Here is a 19,397-nt window from a genome sequence, read left to right as displayed (position 1 = left end):
CGCACCGGCGGTCCAGAACCGCCGCTGCTTCTGCGCCCAGGATAAATATCCTTATTCCTCAAAGCTCTGCTCGGCCGAGGTTGGCTCCCCGAGAGAGCCCGCTTGGGTGCCCGGGCCGAGCGTAGGCCTGGCTGCGCCGGCACCGCGCAGCCTCGGGCCCTTCGCACCGGGAACCGTTTCCGGGGCGGATGCTTTTCGTACTTGATCCGGCGCAGCCTGTGACGCGAAGGCCTAGGCGGAAGTACTTGCGGAAGAGCCTGAGCCGAGCTTGAACCTAGTCGGGAACAGGTCTCGGCGGGGGGTGTCTCCGAGCTGTGGGGTGTCTCCAAGCTGTGGGGGCTGCTGGGTCTCGCAGCGATGGCGACCCCCTGGGGAGGCCTCCTTCGTCTTGGCTCCTTGCTCAGCCTGTCCTGTCTGGCGTTGTCGGTGCTGCTGCTGGTGCAGCTGTCAGATGCCGCCAAGGTGAGTCCCGCCCAGCCAGCGCTCCACACAGGAGCTCTTCCCCTGCCTCCGGCCTGGCGGGGGTCTGTCAGTCTGCTCCCCACCCCATTACTCTCCCAGCTCTGACAGCCCGACCCCTGGCTTCGCAGCCCTGGCAAACCCTACCCATGAGCCTCCAGACTGTCTGATAGCATTCTCGCCCTTTTACCTTTACAGTCTGAGCGCCACCGCCCCGACACCCACCCCCCAGCTCAGACTGTACTCTCTTCTTTCCCGCCCTGATACCTCGCTGGAGCCCGCAGCTCCACCCAGCCCTGACAGTGCCCGCAGCCTGGGCAGCTCCACCCAGCCCTGACAGTGCCCGCAGCTCCTGCACCTCCTCGGCATTTTCCTTCCCAGTCTCGACAGCACCCACCTCAAACTTTACAACCTTGACAATTCTGGGAGCCTTAAACTTGAACTTTCTACCCTTAAGCACCACTCTCCACCAGCCTCACAGACCACCACCCTGCCTGCATTCTCCAAACCAAAATGATAGAAAGCCCCCATCACACAGAAGTCTTGCCTCTAAGGACTAACTTAACTCATCCTTGTGCAGATTCCTTTCCCATTGCGGGAACTTGCCCTCCTGGCAGCCTTCCTTCCCAACTGGACCTACAGAGTCCCTCTCACCAGCCTAATATCCTCACTTAATTACCTCCAGGGCCTCTTGGCCCCTTTCTTGTTTTCCCTTTAACCGATAATTTACTGGGAAGGGAGGATCCAAACTGCAGGAGAGGTGAGTTGTGGCCTTCTCCCTTGCTCCATTTCTTGGCTCTTCTAGTCTCCTCATGCTGCCTTCTAGCCACCTTCATGCTCCTATCCTATAGACCTGCCCTGACTCCATACACACTTGTGCTTCCTGCTTGATGAGCTAGCTGGCTTACTGGGGAAAACAGAAGGAATTCACATACATATGATGGGACAACAGAATGACATTTGCATTTTTCTAAAAAAGTAGGAGTTTTATAATATTTTTAAATAAAGGGGTTGAGAAAGACAGGTTACAGGTTACAGACAGATCAGGGGGATTCGATCAGGGGTTCTTGATCAGGGATTCTTTTTGAAATCTTCCCTACCTCTCACAAGAAACAGAAACAGCAGCAAGTCTCCTGACTTTCAAAACTGCTGGCACTCTCTGCATATCTCCTGTCTCCACTTTAGGTAGTGTATTGTAATCGTGTATTTATTTCTCAGTCTCCTTTACTAGGGCGTGTCTTAAATTACTTATCTGAGTCTACCTCGTTGAGCACAGGTTCTGGCACCGAGCAAATTCTCATTAAGTATTTGCTGAATGAGCAAATGAATTGTCAGTAATAGTTCTTCCAGACATACCATATTTAGGAGCAGTGCACCTGGTCCTCTGGAGATTAATGAATGACTGCCTTCTCAGAAAAATCCCCCTTTGCTGAGGAAGCATCTCCTACTCCCCCTATTCATTTATTAGTCACCTCCTCCACCTCTTGAAATTTACTTTATTGGTAGTTGTCCTCTCTGTCTACCAAGGATTAGAAGCAAAATTTCCTGTGAAGCGTAGAACAAATCGATCTCAGCTAAACTCGAGCTATTTCCCTTATGTACTTCCTTTCTAATTGTAGCTGAGTGCCTCTAATACTTCATCCCTTCTATAGGACTCTGGCCCAACCCCTTTATCCACATTAATATGTTTCTACTAAAGGGTGGAAGGATGGATAGGGTGGATAGAAGAATTGTGACTTGTTTTTTGAATAATTTTCAGTATGATTCATCCCCCATCCTTTTATAATCTGCATTCTTATTTGCAGGCACAGCTATCCATCTACTGCGTCTTTCTACTGGCTGATAGATGGCGATGTTAGTACAATTTGATTGTCCCCTGACCCATAAATCTGATTAATAAGTCACAGATCATGTACTAGGAATTATTTCAAAATGATTTTAGGTAATGTATAATGATTCAGTAGCATTACCAAAAAGAACTTGTGGCTTTTAAAAACTTGTATCTCTCAAAGTTATTTAAAGTTTTAAGTAAATGGTTTTAGGGGATGCTTAGCAAAATGTATGTGGTACAGTTTTTTAAAATGTTGATGATACAACTGTCAACAAGCTATACTAAGTTTCCATTTTGGTTACAGAATTGCGAAGATGTCCGATGTAAATGTATTTGCCCTCCCTATAAAGATAATCCCGGGCATATTTATAATAAGAACATAACCCAAAAAGATTGGTAAGTATTCTGGATTACTGAATTACCTGTCAGATTTCTTTCCGTCGTCATCACTGTTAGCCCAGAATGTTCATCCAATGTGTTGTTTTCTTTTTAAATATTCTTTTAAGCAAAAGTGTCAAATTCCATTTCCAATTGGAAGAAGGGAGAGGCCCTGAGTGCATGACGGTAAGCATAAAGGAATATAGCAAAACACTAAGTCCCGGGTAGAGAGGGTTTTCTATGGGAATGGGGCTGAGTTTGTGCCACCTAAACTACCCATAGCTACTTTCCTGTGCCCCCTTAAATTTTGGTCCTCCCTCTTGCTTTTCAGTGGAAAGTAAGCAAGTCTCATTTATCTGTGCTATAATTTTTACAACTTCCATGTTTTGATGATGTATTGCCAAATATAGAAGACTATGTTTAAAAGTGTCAGAAGGCTCAGAAAGAAATAGGAATGAGTCATGTGTATGAGAATTTCCCAATTGGTGTGCCATGAATAGATTATAGATGTGCTAAGATACTGATCCATTCAGATTTGGGGTAATCAGGAAGGCCTGTGATGATTGCGATCCTGACTAGCTAGTCACCAGCAGCCTTCTCTTTTATCTCAGTGGACTTTACAAATGATAGTTTTTCTACATGTGCTATAAAATGGTTGGGAAGCAGTTGTATTGTAGCAGGATGGATGGGCTTCTTCCCATGGAATTGTAATGTTTTATGATTTGTAGCAGTAACCATGGCAGAAGATTACAAGGATAGGCATAGAAGAAAAATAGTCCCAAATGCTCCATACTTTCACATGTATTCGATTTCACAGCTAAACAGCCTGTACAAGTTTGAAAGCAAAATTAAATTCATTCGGTTATGATATTCCAAGCTGACTTTGAAAAAGAAAAGGCATTCTTCGAGCATGTTTCATTTTTCTGATGTTATTGTCTATTCTTCCCATCTTGTTTCAGTCTGATACTTGGTAATTGTATATTTGATAACTTCTTGTGAACTTCCACTTAAACTGTCTCATTACAAAGTGATTACAGGTTTTATATCAGCGGGTTTTATCTTATATCTTACAGGTTTTATATTCTTACAGGTTACTTTATATAAGAAAGCTCAAATTTTTAAGTTATTTTTTTCAGATTTTTAAAAATTTTATTTTATTATTAGTTTCGAGTATACAGTACATTGGTTAGACATTTATACAGTTTATGAAATGATTCTCCTGATTACTCTTTCTTTCCTCTGGTTCTATACCTACCCATTACATTACTGCTGACTGCATTCCCTATGCTGTGCTCCCCATCCCCGTGACCAGCTATCAACTATTATTTCTATAAATTTTCCAAATATATTGAGCACTTACAGTTTATTCTGTTATCAGTAATAGAATATGATGCCTATTATTTGGCAAATGAACTCACTGTTTAGCACTAATCTTTTCACTGACTTTGTTGTTCCAGGTTCAGACAGAACCATGTCATTCATCCTTGGTTACTGGTCAAAAGAGGGACCTTTGAAAATAAACAGTTGAAAACAAGTCTTGGTTTGGACTTTTCTTCCCTCTCTCCCTTGCTTCCTTCCTGCGCTTAGTCTTTCATTGAGGATAGGTTCCCAGTCATCACTGAAAGTTTTTAACTAGCAGAAGGGTAGGCAAATTATGATTAGTCGCCGTGTTATGGTTTTACAAGGCCTCCAATATCTATCTGGCCTAGATATAATTTTTACCTTCTGGCCTCCATTTTATCCAATTGTTAGCTTTACTTCTTTATTGACTTCTGCTGTGTGACTTAAAAGTTTGAGTTCTCTGGTTTGTGTTTGGGGCGTTATTTAAAGCCAGCAATGTCCTCCTGTTGGCACTAGGGGGAGGTGTTGCCTAGTCCTAAAGTGATTGAGTTCTGTATTTGGGTTCTGTTTACTGGCCTGTGAGAACCAACGTTCTTGCTTCCTCTCCCACCCCGCACAACTTTTTACACAGTACTCAGTATTTATTCATTATTAAACGGTATTTTTACTTCAAAATAAACACTCAGTACTCAACACTTAGATTTCCAAGTATTCCTAGGTGTTTTTACTAAGGCTTCTAAAGTTGAAAGAGGAAACTAAATAGGAGATGTGTCATTTTCCTGTGTATTTCAGAGAGATACAGACTGGCTGATGTAGAAGTCAGAAGCCTTAGATTCTGGTCCTTTTAACTACTAACTTATTTTGTGATCTGTGCAGATGACCTCTCTGAGACTGCTGGGCTGGATGAGCTCTGATTCTGAGATAGATACCCCTGTAATAAGATTTAGCTTCTTCTGCCCATTTTATGCATGCATGCAGCTGGATACACTCCTGGTCTTCTATATGTTCGGAACAGATATCACACACTTGTATGTTGTAGGACCTAACTCTTATTTGAAATTCTACCAGTGGAGACTTATTTTTTCATTATATACTACCTTTGTTAAAATTAAATTACCTGTTAAATATACTGATTGAACATTTATCATTTATGCCATGTTGGGTTTTCTTATGCCATAGCTTAGAGAGAGTGGAACACAAAAATATGTTTTGATTGGGCAAAGGGAAAGAATCAGCCTAGAGCATTGGGTGTCCCCAAGAAGGATGGGTGGAGCGAGACAAGAAGCTACTATAGCAGAGTTCCTGTGGCAGCTGGAAATGCTTAAGAGAGAGATGACAAAAGGGAAGAAAATTGCCCAGCAGCTGGCTGGAGGACAGGAAAGCTTTGCCTACTTTAGCTGAAGGTGATCAGAGTCGTAGGCTCTGGGGACAGAAATAACTTAATCATTTCCTAGACTTGACAGATTTCTGGGAAAAGCTTTTTCTGATAGAATTGGTTTTTCATAAGCCATAAATAAGTAGCCTGGAAAATGGGGAAAAATAAACAAACAACAACATCCAACAATAAAACATTCAGCCTTTTATTTTTTATATATTCCAAAGTAATGTTTTCATTTTAAAATATTTTCTTTGTCCTAATCCTCCTCCTTCATGCCTTTTCAATAGATATTTGCTCATTAAGAAAAGTAACTGTTTCTTACTGTAGCTTTGAGTGTTCAGGTTTCAGAATTTCAGAATTTACCAGCTGTTAAGTTTTATTAGGCATTCATATACCACACTGTGGCAGTTAAGAATGATGTTAATTCATAAAAGAGATAGTCTCATATTTGAACAGTGCCCAGGTCATTTTAAACCATTTAAAGCAGTTTTGCTTGGTAACTGAACAAGTCTGAATAGGACTTGATCTGCTAAGTAGTTTTTGATCCCATTTGGGATTTTTCAGGTGATTTTTAACTGTTAACAGTAGTACCTTTGAAAATAGTTACTATGTATGTCTTTATGGTTTTTAAATCTTACCAAATTGCTGATAGTAAGAGAGGAAACAGTTTCACTTTCCTTATTTTTTGTTCCTTGTATTCTTTCATTGAGTAAATTCTGTGATTACTCTGAATTTCAGGAAAGTTTCGATCAGTGTGAATAGAAAATCCAGCTAGACTTAAGCAGTATCTTATGTTTGTGTTTTTAGCGATTGCCTTCACGTTGTGGAGCCCATGCCTGTGCGGGGGCCTGATGTAGAAGCATACTGTCTACGTTGTGAATGCAAGTATGAAGAAAGAAGCTCTGTAACAATCAAGGTAAAAAAAAAAAAAATCCATCTTTTTTGCTTCTAGAATATTTCTTGATGGTGTGAAGCCAAGAAAGAAAATTTTGGACATCTGAATTGTTTTCATTACCTAAACTACTGCTCTTCCCCACCATCCCCCTTTACCCTCTTCTTCCTCATCTCCAACCTCCACCCCAAAAGGAACAGTGGGCCTGCTCTCTGCCTACATCATTGAGATGCTTTGTGGATTAATTAGGATATGTTAGATAGGTATATGTGAAACAGCACAAAAAATGCCCTATGTGTAATTAGCATATCCCAGAAAAATATCCCAGCTTCTCTGTGGGTCATGTATGCCAAAGGCTAGTGAGAGAACAATGTGATTTGGCTCTCTTCTTCCTGCCCTCTCAACCTTTAGAAAAAATTATTTAGTGACTCTTCTAGAAACATCATTTCTGGATTTTAAGATTTCTTTTCTTTATTTGCTATATAAAATAGAATGTAGATCACTTTTACCACCATTTGGACCTCTAATGAGTTCAGTTACTTTATTGTGGTAATGGTTCTTCTCCTAGTTTTTTTCTTTTTTTGTATGGAGCTTCCCATCCCTTTACTAAAAAGAGGCTTCACAGAGAATATGAGGTGGTCAGCTGTAACAGTTACAAAGATTTCTGTTGTGACTGACCCTGTGGGAGAGCTCCTGCACCAGCAAGGTGCTGTCCTATAGGGAAATCTTACTGCACTTTATTTTAAATAGAATCTTTGATGTACACTTTATAAACCCTAAAAGTCACTCAGAGTAAGTGTACAATTCTATAAATTTTAGCAAATTTAGAACCAATCTTTTTAAAATCCATTTTTAGAGCATTCCCATCACCCCAAAAAGATCCCTCGTGCCTATTTATAGTTAATCCCATTCCTCCTCCCAGCCCTAGACAATTACTGTTCTGCTTTGCATCTCTACAGGTCTGGACATTTCATATAAATGGAATCATACAATATTTGGTCTTCTATGACTAGTTTCTTTCACTTAACATGTTTTTGAGGTTTATACATGTTGTAGCATGTGTCAGTACTTAATTATACCACATTTTATTTATCCATTCATCAGTTGATGGACATTTGGATTATTTCCAGATTTTTACTATTATGAATAATGCTGTCATGAATATCTGCGTACATGTCTTTGTGCGGATATGTTTTCCTTTCTCTTGGGTAGATTCCTTAAAGAGGTAAGTTTATGTTTAACTTTTAAAAGACTGCCAGGGATAGACAAGAAAAGAAAAAAAAATAATAAAAATAAAAAAATAAAAGACTGCCGGATTGTTTTCCAAAATGGTTGTACCATTTTACGTTCCCTCCAGCAACATATGAGGATTCAGTTTCTCCACATTCTCACTAACATTTGGTATTGTCTGACTTAATTATAGCCATTGTAGTGGCTCTTAACACACAGATTAAAATCTCAAGGAAATCACTGGCCTAAAACATATTTTTGTATATCTAAATTGATCTAAAAGAGTATTCTGTTGAAATTCAACTGAATTACATTTTGTCAGGGTTCCTTTAATTGGTCTTGACAGCAGTGCTGCTGAATCTAGGACACTGTATTCAAGTGAGAAAGAAAACTGCTGTGCTAGCAGTGGTGACAGATGATTAGCAGTAAGTGGAGACAGAGTTTTGAAGACTCACAAAAAAATCCCAAAGACAAAATGCTTGCTTTCTTCTTTTTCTTTAATACCTTGGTGAAGAGTTGAGTTTGTTTCTTATGTTGGAATCTGGTGTGTATAGAAATCCTTTATGCTTTGCAGATAGATCAGTCTTCACTGTGGCTTTACTATTATTATACAAAATTCTGATTTCTTGGCTTGAACAGAGATGTAACTTATTTTCAATTTCCTTTAGGTTACCATTATAATTTATCTATCCATTTTGGGCCTTCTACTTCTGTACATGGTGTATCTCACTCTGGTTGAGCCCATACTGAAGAGACGCCTATTTGGACACTCACAATTAATACAGAGTGATGATGACGTTGGGGTAAGTTTTCAGCATGCCCTAGATATTCATGGTCTCTGTCATCTGATATAAAGTGCAAGTGAAAAATAGTCACATAGAGATGTTCATGTGCTAGAGCAGATCCTCAACTAGAGAAGCTAAAGACAGTTCTAATTTTAGTATATGTTTCCTTACGAGGAAATTGCTCTGTAGAGCCATAAATATGGTGGTTTAAACTAATGATCCTTGGTGAGTGTGCTGTACAAGGCCTTGCCCTTCAGTACCAAGGGCACAATGTGCATTGCCTTTCCCTGTTTACATTGAGAAAAGCATTCGAGATAGTTTTCTTCCTAAGCTCCTGACTGAACACCTTTCCTGTCAGCATCACCAAATATCATAGAAGGTAAAGAGGCTTTAGTGAAGGGCAGCATGAAGACTGCAATTTTCTTTTCTAATGAAATGCAGCTTGATAACCTGCTGATGTTTTATATTTTCTGTTATCCTTCTTTCAAAAAAATTTTGTGATCTTTAACTCTAGAGAAAAATAAAACCATCACTCCGGATTCTCTTCCTATCTTTAAAACACTTTTATATTTGTTCACATAGTTGGTATAATTAGTGTATAAATTGTTTTGTGGTCTCCTTTTTGTGCTAACATTACGTCATTACAAAATGTCCAGAAATTGACATGGTCCATAAATTTGTTATTTAGTATAGCTGAGAGAATTATATTGTTTGTTTTGTCATTAGCCTGTTTGGGCAGGTTTCCAAATTTTCCACTACTGCCTACGTACCTAACTACCTACCTACATACACACATACATACATACATAATTTTTTTAGAAATTACTTTTTACTTTGGATTACTTTATTGGACTATGTTCCTTAAAGTGGATAAAATTCAGCAGAGTTTAAGAACCAATTCCAAAAGCTAAAACCAGGGTGAGCACCTGCCAATCATAGTCAAAAGTCCTTTTATTCTGGAATGGTTTTTGTGGATTTATTGGGAAAAGATGGGAAAGGGGATCCTGACTGGATGGCTTGAGTTATAACTACAAACAGAACCTGCTTTTTGATCAACACATTGTTGTCTCATGAATAACAATTATGAATATTCAACTTATTGGGGCAAGATGTCATTTTTGTTTTGTAGAGCTTTCATAGAAACATCCCTACCCCTTTTTCCCTTTTATGAGTTCATACAATACATAATGAGTAACTTTATTATCAGGTACTGTGCTGGGTGCTAGCAATAAAGAGATGAATAAAACAGACATGTAAAAAAATGACTAATAATAGTGTGTGTACCTTTTTAATTTAATTTAATTTATTTATTTTTAATGCCTACAGCACCTGGTCTTTCTAGGCAGTCTCCCATCCAAGTACTAATCAGGCCCGACCCTGCTTAGTTTCCAAGATTGGACAAGATCGGGCATTGTTCAGGGTGGCATGGCTGTGGACCTTTTTTATTTTTAATCATATAAACAATGCTTATTTATTTTTGAAGAATTCCAGGAGGGGACTGATGGGCTGGGATAAAGGTCAAGACTGGAGATCTGATGTGGTCAACAATCAGGCATAAGGGACTAATGGGGTGAGAGAGCTAGAAGGACAGGAAGCTGTATACTAGAAGTAGTAGAGTTCCATGTTAATTCACATATAACCGGCTTTCTCAGCCTCTACAGTATTGACATTTGGGGTTGGCTAATTCTTTGTTGTAGGGGGCTGTCCACTTCATTGTAGAGTATTTAGCAGCATCCCTGACCTCTACCTACGAGATACCAATAGCATCCTCCATCCCAATCATAACGATAAAAAACGTCCACAGACATTGTCAAATGTCCCTGAGGAGTAAAATCACCTCCAGCTGAGAACTACTCACATATAAAAATGTTATGTGTCAAAGGACATATAAACCATTTCATTATAAGACACATAGATAGAAAGTCTGACTTAAACTGCATCACTTATAGTTTTAAATATCTGGTTCCTGATTTTAGGAATAGACAATATCAATGTAATACACAAAGAACATAAAAGAATTGGATGCATAAATGTGTACACAAAAACATGTAGGAAAGGCATTTGATTGGTAAGATCATGTGCTTAGTAACCTTTTCGTTCACCAGTAATTGATTCTATGTGTAAGTTGACCATTTGAAAACATTGTTTCTGAGAGCCCTGGCTGACTCTTGGATACATTAAACTGATTGTGGCCAGAAAGAGGTTTTTTGAACAGGGCTGTGAAAGGTTTTCTGATCAGGGTTGTGAATTTATGGTAACAACTCTGTACAAAAAGAAATTAAATTTCAATTCCTACAATTGTTGCTTACCCAAGATAAGAATTTTTCTTTAATTATGTGCTTATAAAAATGCTTTCGTTAGATTCCTGGTTAAATTGTTTTCATTTTTTTCATTTTTGTTCAGTGTAGAGCATTTTAAATCAAGTGAGAGTTAGTACAAATAGTTAAGAAGCTCACTGCAAGCAGCCACAGTATTTACTGTATCATATATCCATGAAACATCATTGCTATTATCAAAGCATTACTTTCAAACATGTTTTGTATTTATTGTAATTTTATCAGGTGTAAAAAGAACAAACATATAAAAAGGGTAAATCTCTATTTGCATTCTCCCAGCATCCATGACTATGAGCAACTAGTTCAATCTTGTTCTGATAGGTGGAGAACAGACCGAAAGGATTACTGGTTTGTTAAATCCTTTAATTTGCTCTTTAAGATTTTTCTCCCCCTACCTTGAAAAGTAGATAACAGGACTATGAAATTGAGAGGTGCTCTGCTGATAAAGTACATCCTTCTTCCTAGTCTCGTTTATGTCAAAACAAACGAATGGTAATAATATTTTATATACAAGCCCATCATCATATTTCTATAGTGTCATTTTAATCTACCTGAACAAAATCAGTATGTTTAGACAATATGATGTGAAGTCAAGGTTGGGTGAGCTAAGCTTTGGTGTTTGTGCTATAATTGTCAGATGACCTTGGATCAGTTTATTCCCTTATAGGAAATCAAGTAATCCAACAACTTTTGCCTTCTTTCCTCACTTTGTTTTTTATGTCTTTGAAACATTTTTAACTTTATGAAATTGTTTTTATTATTTTCATTTGTAGGTTAAAAAATTTTTTTAAATAATGGGGTTTGCACAAGCTGTTTCCTAAATAAAGTGAAAAGTTGAGAGAATTTTAGTAAAGTAGGCAGGGAAAGATCCTTTATAGAAAACTCTATGAATGTCTTAGTATAAAAAGACCAGTTGTTGTAACGCCATATATTATAATTGTAAATATAGTTATGTGTGTAGTTGTGTATAGCTTTCCATAGACATGCCAGCTCCTGCCTTGGATATATAATAGAGCTTTTGCAAACATGCACAGTAAAACAATATTGTTTCTTTCCTAGAGGCAAAGTTTAGCTTAAGAGATACGACTTGTGACTTGGATCCTACTTTGGAACATTTAGAAGCTTTGCTAACCGGGGTTTGGGAATAAGAGAGCAGGGAAAAGGCAAACAAAAGCAATGAATTAGTATTGAATGCTTTTTGTCATCTAGCAGCAGCTGTGTTTATATCTCATTCATAGATAGATTAGCACAGTGGTTCCTGTGTAATGGCAACAAACACCAGTGGCATTGGTTTACTTTGACCAAGATAGGTTAGTTTTCTACACAGATACCTGGATAAGCCTTCAATGACCTCTTTCCTAAGGCAGCAACTAACATGAAAGGCACTGCGTGCTCAGCAATAAAAGACTCAAGTTTTTATTGAATAGAGGTGCTGAAGAAGGAATTCCTTACTGTCCTTGGTAATAGACGGTAATTGTAGCACTTGAGCTCTGTCACTTTTCATTACAGATTGGGAAAGAGTGGGGAAATGAGAAAGCTTTTGGAAACCGGTCCATTTAGTGTATGTGTTGAGGGTGTAGGGAGAAATTAAAACCAACCAAAGTAAGATCCTCTCCATTCATCTCCCAGGGTAAATGTGGTCCCACCTGGCAAGTAACAATATAAGAGAAGTTAGGAAATTAAAAGACAGGTCTTCCCTCTGCCATAGATTAGATATATAGTATTTAATAAAGCAAGGAAAAGTCCTACTTTCTACGTCTGTAGTATGTAGATATAACATACTACTCTTTCCCCTACTCTTTAGAGGAGCTTCTCTTTCACATTAATGACCACTGTCCTTGTCTTGGTCCGTGCTTCTTAAGGGAAATGTCTTTGGAAATGACGACTCATGGGAACATTTCACAAATAACTCCTCATTGTTTATGCTACTTGAACTACCTATTCTGCAGTTGAGTGCTTAGGAGTGCTTGGTCAAATAGGTGGTCTGTTCTTTGAAAAATCCAACTGCTACTATTTCTGTGGCTGAATAACCACTATTTTGTGAGTGCGTTTTACACTGATCATACCTAATCTCTGATGTTCTCCATTCCTGCACTTTCAGGATCACCAGCCTTTTGCAAATGCCCATGATGTGTTGGCCCGCTCCCGCAGTCGAGCCAATGTGCTGAATAAGGTAGAGTATGCCCAGCAGCGTTGGAAGCTTCAAGTTCAAGAGCAGCGAAAATCCGTCTTTGACCGTCATGTTGTCCTCAGCTAATTGAGAATCAAATTCAAGGTAACTAGAAAGCAATGAGACACCTAGAAAAAAATTGACTGAGTTTTCCTGGGTTTTGTTTTCATACCCTGTTGATTTTGCCAACTCTTGCTGGAAAATTCAAAACCTGAAATAGAAATGTGCTTGGTATTTTTTTTTTTCTTGTTAATATATTAAGAGACATTTTTAAAAACACACACCTCCGAGTCAGCCAATAAACCTTTTCCTATTTGTGACTTTTACAAATAAAACTAAGTCTGCCTGTAAATTATCTTGATGTCCTTTACCTGGAACAAGCACTCTCATTTTCATCACATAATTTTAACTTGGTTTTTAAGATAATTCAGGTATTTTTTTCTTTGGCGGGGGAGAGGAGAGATAACGTGGGAACTGCTTAATATAACTTTTCTCAAGTCACTTTACTAAACAAACTTTTGTAAATAGACTTTACTTTCTACTTTCAAGTTTCATTTATATTTTGCAGTATAGCCATCCTCATCAAAGCCCCAACTTATTCCTTTTGAATTTTGCACTGACAATATTATCTAGGTATCTGGTTGGCCTGTAGCTGTACTTCATGGTAAACTAGATCTGAAATGCCTGGTGGCTCTTCACAAAATGCAGATTTTCTTCAAGTACTGTGATGTCTGATGCAATGCATCCTGGAACAAACTGGCCATTTGCTAGTTTACTCTAATGACTAAACATAGTCTTGGTGTGTGTGGTCTTTCTCATCTTCTAATATCTTTAAGGATGAATCCTAAGGACTTGGATACTTGCAATAAGGAAATTTTCTTTTAAACCCAAGCCTCTCTGGATTGATGACATACATTTGTCAGCATTTCTGGTCAGGTTGCGAGGCAGCTGTTTGAGCTCCAGTATGTGCAGCTTTGAACTAGCACTGGAGTTCTGGGTGCCCCCTCTGAAAGATGTAACAGTTATTGGATAACTGGCTTTTTTTCTTCCTATGTCCTCTTTGGAATGTAACAATAAAAAAAATTTCCAAACACCTACCAGTGTATCTACGTCTCTTAACTTTTCTCTCCTCCCTCTTTTGCTGTATGATGAACTTGAAGATGCAAAGGCATTTTGTACCCTGTTTTGAGATAACTGTTTTATACCGGTCTAATTATAAAAGATTGGTACTAAATTATCTGTGTGTGTGTGTGTGTGTGTGTGTGTGTAGAGAGAGAGAGAGAATGTATAGGTACTAAGAGTACTAAGATGGATTTCTGAAAGTATACAAATACCATTTTGATAAATTGAGAGCTTTAAAATGTATGAAGGAGGATTCTAAGAAATTCATGGCAAAAATTATATTAGTATTACATTATATTAAATTCATAAGTATGAAGTTTTAGGAGCTGTTAATGGGGTTTTTGGTTGGTGAAAAACAATATTTTTAAACCCACAAATCTAACCTAAAATATTAATTTTACTGTTAGTATTAAAAGTTGTAAGTTCAATTAGAACCAGGTGAAATTTATGCCAGGTATACAAGGTTGGTTGAACAGTCAAAGACCTAATAATAAAATCCATCACATCAACAAGCTAAAGAAGAAAAATGACATGAACCTATCAATAGATGCAGAAAAAGCATTTGGCAAAATTCAACACCCACTTACGATAAAAAAAAAAAATTCTCAGTGAGGTAGGAATAGAAGAGAACTTCCTCAGCTTGATAAAGAATAACTACTAAAATGCACAGCTAATATCATATTTAATGGTGAAATACTAGGAGCATTCTTGCTAAGATGAGGAACAAAGCAAGGATGCCCTCTCTCACCGTGCTTTTCAGCATCATACTGCAAATCCTAGCTAATGCAATAAGACAAAGAAATAAAAGGTATAGAGATTGGGAAGGCAGAAATAAAATTGTCTTTGTTTACAGGTGACATGAACACCTATGTAGAAAATCCAAAAGAATCACAAAAAACCTCCTGGAACTAATAATGATTATAGCAAGGTTGCAGGATAGAAAGTTAAATTATAGAAGTTAATTGCTTTCCTATATCCTAGCAATGAACAAATGCAAGTAAAAACAATGCCATTTACATTAGCATTCCCCAAAATGAACTAGGTATAAGTCTATCAAAACGTGTACAAAATATATATGAGGAAAACTACAAAATTGATTAAATAAATCAAAGAACTAAATAAATGGAGAGAAATTTCATGTCCATGAATAGGAAGACAATACTATCAAGATACCAGTTCTTGGGGTGGCTCCATAGTGTAGTGGTTAGCACGTCTGCTTTACACACAGAAGGTCCTGGGTTTGTGCCCCAGGTGGAGCCACGGACCATACCCCAGGTGCACCAGGCTCCCTGAGTGCCAGGTGCACCAGGCCCTGGGTGCATGCTGAGAGCGTGTGGGAGGAGACACCCTGCCTTCAGAGATCCAGTTCTTAAGGGGAAATGGCAACATCCATAGGTCAGGAGTGGAAGTGGGCAGGGGGTGGGGAATTAAAGAGGGTGAAAAAAAAAGATATCAGTTCTTAACTTGATCTAGAGATTCAATACAATCCCAATCAAAATCCCAGCAAGTTATTTTGTGGATATCAACAAACTGATTCTAAAGCTTATATCAAAAGGCAAAAGACCCAGAAAAGCCTACACGATATTAATGGAAAAGGACAAAATCAGAGGACTGACACTATCTGACTTCAAGAGTTAACTATAAAGTTATAGTAATCAAGTCAGTGTCAGTGTGGTATTGGCAGGAGAGTAGACAAATAGGTCAATAGAACAGAATAGAGAGCCCAGAAATAGACCTACGCAAATATAGTCAACTGATCTTTGACAAATGAACAAGGCAATACTATGAAGAAAAGTCTCTTCAACAAATGTTGCTGGAACAACTGGACATCCAAGTGCAAAAAAAACAAAGCTAGACAGACCTTGCACCCTTCAAAAAATTAACTCAAAATGGATCACAGAACTAAATGTAAAACACAAACGTAAAAAAAAAAAAAAGTAAAACCATTCGTTTGGCAATGACCTTTTAGATATAACACCAAAAGCATGAATCATGAAAGAAATAATTGATAAGCTGGATTTCATTAAAATTAAAAACTTCTGCTCTGAAAGACTTTGTCAAGAGAATGAGAAGAGAAGCCACAGATGGAGAAAATATTTGCAAAAGGCATGTCTGATAAAGTATTGTCTAAAATATACAAAGAATTCTTAAAACTCAATAAGACAAAGAGCTTAATTAACAAAAGGGCCAAAGACTTGAATAGACACCTCACCAAAGATGTACAAAAGGCAAATAAGCACATGAAAACGATGCTTCACATCATATATCATCAGGGAAATACAAATTAAAACAACAAGATACCACTACACACCTATTAGAATGACCAAAATCCAGCATAGTGACAACATGAAATGCTGGCGTGGATATGGAGCAACAAGAACTCTGATTCATTGCTGGTGGGAATGCAAAATGGTACAGCCATTTTGGAAAATGGTTTGGCAGTTTCTTACAAAACTGAACGTAACCTTACTATAAGATCCAGCAATCACATTCCTTGGTATTTACCTAAATGAGGTGAAATCTTATGTTCCCACAACAACCTGCATGTAGATGTTTATAGCAACTTTATTTATAATTGCCAAAACTTGGAAGCAACCAAGATGTCCTTCAGTAGGTAAATGGATAAGTAAACTATGGCACATCCAGATAATGGAATATTATTTAGTACTAAAAAGAAATGAGCTATCAAGCAATAACAATATATAGAGGAAACTTAAATGCATAGTACTAAGAAACCAGTCTGAAAACTCTAAATACTACATGGTATTCCAACTATATGATATTCTTGAAAAGGCAAAACTATGGAGGCAGTAACAAAAATCAGTGGTTGTCAGGTATTGGGGGCAGGAGGGGATGAATAGATGGAGCACAGAGGAGTTTTAGAGCAGTAAAACTATTCCATATAATGCTATAATGGTGGCACATGTCATTATACATTTGTCAAAACCCACAGAATGTACAACACCAAGCGTGAACCTTAATGTAAACTATGGACTTTGAGTGATAATGATTTGTCAATACTGGTTCATTAATTGTAACAAATATATTGGGGTGGGATGTTGGTAGTGGGGAAGGATATATTTGCGTAGGGATATTAGGTATATGGGAACTCTTACTTTCTGCTCAATTTTACTGTGCCTCTAAAATTGCTCTAAAAAATACTGTCTACTTGAAAGGAAAAAAATTTAATAGGTATTTTAATAACTTGTAGGTTCATATTGACCTTACTGGTTATGGCCTTAATCTTTATTTAAAAGAATATTGACCAATATGTGTGCATTATGAAACTATTGAAGATATTTTCCATGGATAATTTTGATAAAAAATTATATAACCCAGATGAATGGGGCAGCATTCTTTTTACAGAAGAATTTGTTACAAGAGTCCAGTTTTGTAAGCAGATCTTTCCACTTAGTATTGTTATGTGTTGTCATATCTACACATCAGGTAGAAAAAAACAGCTAAACCAGAAGTGAGCAGTTCTGTTTAACTGTAAGCTAGTTTGCATATTGTTACTAAATGATCACCTATAAATCAAGTTAAGTCTGACTGAGCCCAAAATACAACATCTTGGTGACAAAACTCAGGTAAGAGACTTCCCCGGAGTGGCCCGTGGGTGAGAACAAGAACATGGTTTTTAGGAAAATCCCTAGGCACAGTTGATAAGTGATGAATTTTGTCAGCTATCTGATCGTTCCATTATCTTAAACTATCAAATATGCCTATATGTTGAAAGAATCAGATTTTGCTGGTGATTAAACCACCTGGAGCAGTGAAGGGGGTTTGGTTCAGAAGTCAGGAGACCTATGTTCTGATCCTTGCCCTGCTAACTAGCCCTGCAACCTTAGCCAAGTTACAACTTATGAGGGATTGGATAATAGGATTTCTAGGTTCCTTACAGTCCTAATATTCCATAATTCAATTATATGTGCTATTTTAACTTTTTGCTAGATATTTTTAATATCTCTGAAAGTTGAAGTTTTTATGCCCAGCAGAGCATCCAGAATCTATATAGGTTTTTGTTATTTCGATCTCATCATTTTTTCCCCAGAAGAGCTCTAAGATAGAAACCTGAGATTTTCCTAGGATAGGTGCATTTGTTAGCTGTGCATGTATCTGGAACTGCAGAGCCCTAGCTGTTGCTTTCTTTTAGAAACTTGTACTCAGTTTCTACAAACATGTCCAGCCACTCTGGACTTCCTATCCTCATTCCTTTCACTACTGCATTTTTCATTTTATCACTTTGTTGTGTTGTGGTTAAATTTTGTTCTTTGAATCAAAAATGGTCATATTTAAATAATACTGCATCAATTGGTAAACTTTTTGAAAGTGCTCAGTAGAAAATGTTTCTCATCAGTGTGTCTCCAGAGACACCAGGCTCTTTTCCTGAGAATTATGTGAAGTCTTGTTAAAGCCTAGAAACTTTTAATTACTTGAGACATGTACAAAATTTTCAGATTTCATCTGGGTCAGGATAAAACCATCCAAAGAATTCTTGAGTATAATTGGCTTTGATGACATATGCCTTTTGTATCACATATCCCTGTTGTATCACTTCTGGCTTGTTAGCCATAGGCAGAAATAAGGTTCGGCTATTCTCAGAAATGTAGAAATATGGGCTCCATACCCATTGCGCCATCATTTTGTAGCTTCTGCCATATGTTTTGTTTTTTTTTTTTTTATCTCTTCCTCTCTAGAATTCCTGGCTTGGGAATTTCCTAAAATTTTCTAAAAATTTCCTAAAATTTTTCTCTCAGCAACTTTTTCTTTTTGACAGAATCTTGGCTAGTTTTTAATCTTCCAGAGATTTTTGTTCTATGTTAGTTACTTTAGGCCATTTGGTCAGTAATTTGGAATCTTTCATTTCCTGCTCCTTTGTTTTGATTTTTAATTGAGCCTATCACACTTATCTCATTCCCCCATCCCCATTCCCCTATTAGGAAGAGTTTTTCCTGGCATTTACTCCTTTTCCAGACTGTTCCACCATGACTTATTATAACCTTCCCCACCCTTCACCCTTTCCAGCCCTCATCTCCACTCTCCCATCTCCTACTGCCCTTTCCGTTTCTATAGTCATTTGTCTTTCAGTAGCCATACTGGGCAGGATAGACTTTTCCACAAGAATTGTAATACACTTGATTACATTTGAATTCTGGTGCTTAGAGCCTACTCCACCCATTACCTAGTGCAGCTTGCAGAGTTTTTGCTGTGCAGGTAGAGAAGCAAGTGAAAATGTTATCTTATCTTGTTCATAAACATTAGGGCTTTTGGGGAAGGTGGCGGGGCGGTTCTTATTTTTCTTTACATATGTCAAGCATAGAGAACTACCCCTCACTCCTAAAGATGTTGAGAAATCACCCTCCTGGGAAATTAACAGAAAGCCATATTTCCTTCTTTTTTGAAAGCCCACAATTAGATTCCATGTTGCTTTTCCTTTTCCATTACAGGTATATTGTTCATCTCTCAATTCATATG

General features: G+C 37.9%; 1 protein-coding gene and 1 pseudogene across 1 annotated transcript; one reads left to right on the top strand and one right to left on the bottom strand.

Moving 5' to 3' along the window:
* Positions 1-226: 226 nt before the first annotated feature.
* On the top strand, positions 227-13,897 carry TMEM9B (TMEM9 domain family member B). Its single transcript, XM_011379585.2, has 5 exons — positions 227-462; positions 2,595-2,686; positions 6,195-6,303; positions 8,178-8,312; positions 12,732-13,897. The coding sequence occupies exons 1-5, from the start codon at positions 358-360 to the stop codon at positions 12,885-12,887; spliced, it is 597 nt and encodes a 198-aa protein (XP_011377887.1). The 5' UTR covers positions 227-357; the 3' UTR covers positions 12,888-13,897.
* LOC111731365 lies at positions 9,612-9,731 on the bottom strand (annotated as a pseudogene).
* Positions 13,898-19,397: the final 5,500 nt, after the last annotated feature.

Source organism: Pteropus vampyrus, unplaced genomic scaffold (assembly GCF_000151845.1).
Source record: "Pteropus vampyrus isolate Shadow unplaced genomic scaffold, Pvam_2.0 Scaffold366, whole genome shotgun sequence".
In the NCBI taxonomy this organism is placed as follows: domain Eukaryota; kingdom Metazoa; phylum Chordata; class Mammalia; order Chiroptera; family Pteropodidae; genus Pteropus; species Pteropus vampyrus.
Note: the sequence above shows the minus strand (reverse complement) of the source record. Positions and strands in the feature narration are given on the sequence as shown.

Bases quoted from the DNA above. Each gene is read 5' to 3' on its own strand.
- TMEM9B (XM_011379585.2), top strand. From the start codon at position 358: ATGGCGACCCCCTGGGGAGGCCTCCTTCGTCTTGGCTCCTTGCTCAGC. The intron at 463-2,594 runs GTGAGTCCCGCC...TTTTGGTTACAG, and splicing joins AGCTGTCAGATGCCGCCAAG to AATTGCGAAGATGTCCGATG. The intron at 8,313-12,731 runs GTAAGTTTTCAG...CTGCACTTTCAG, and splicing joins AGAGTGATGATGACGTTGGG to GATCACCAGCCTTTTGCAAA.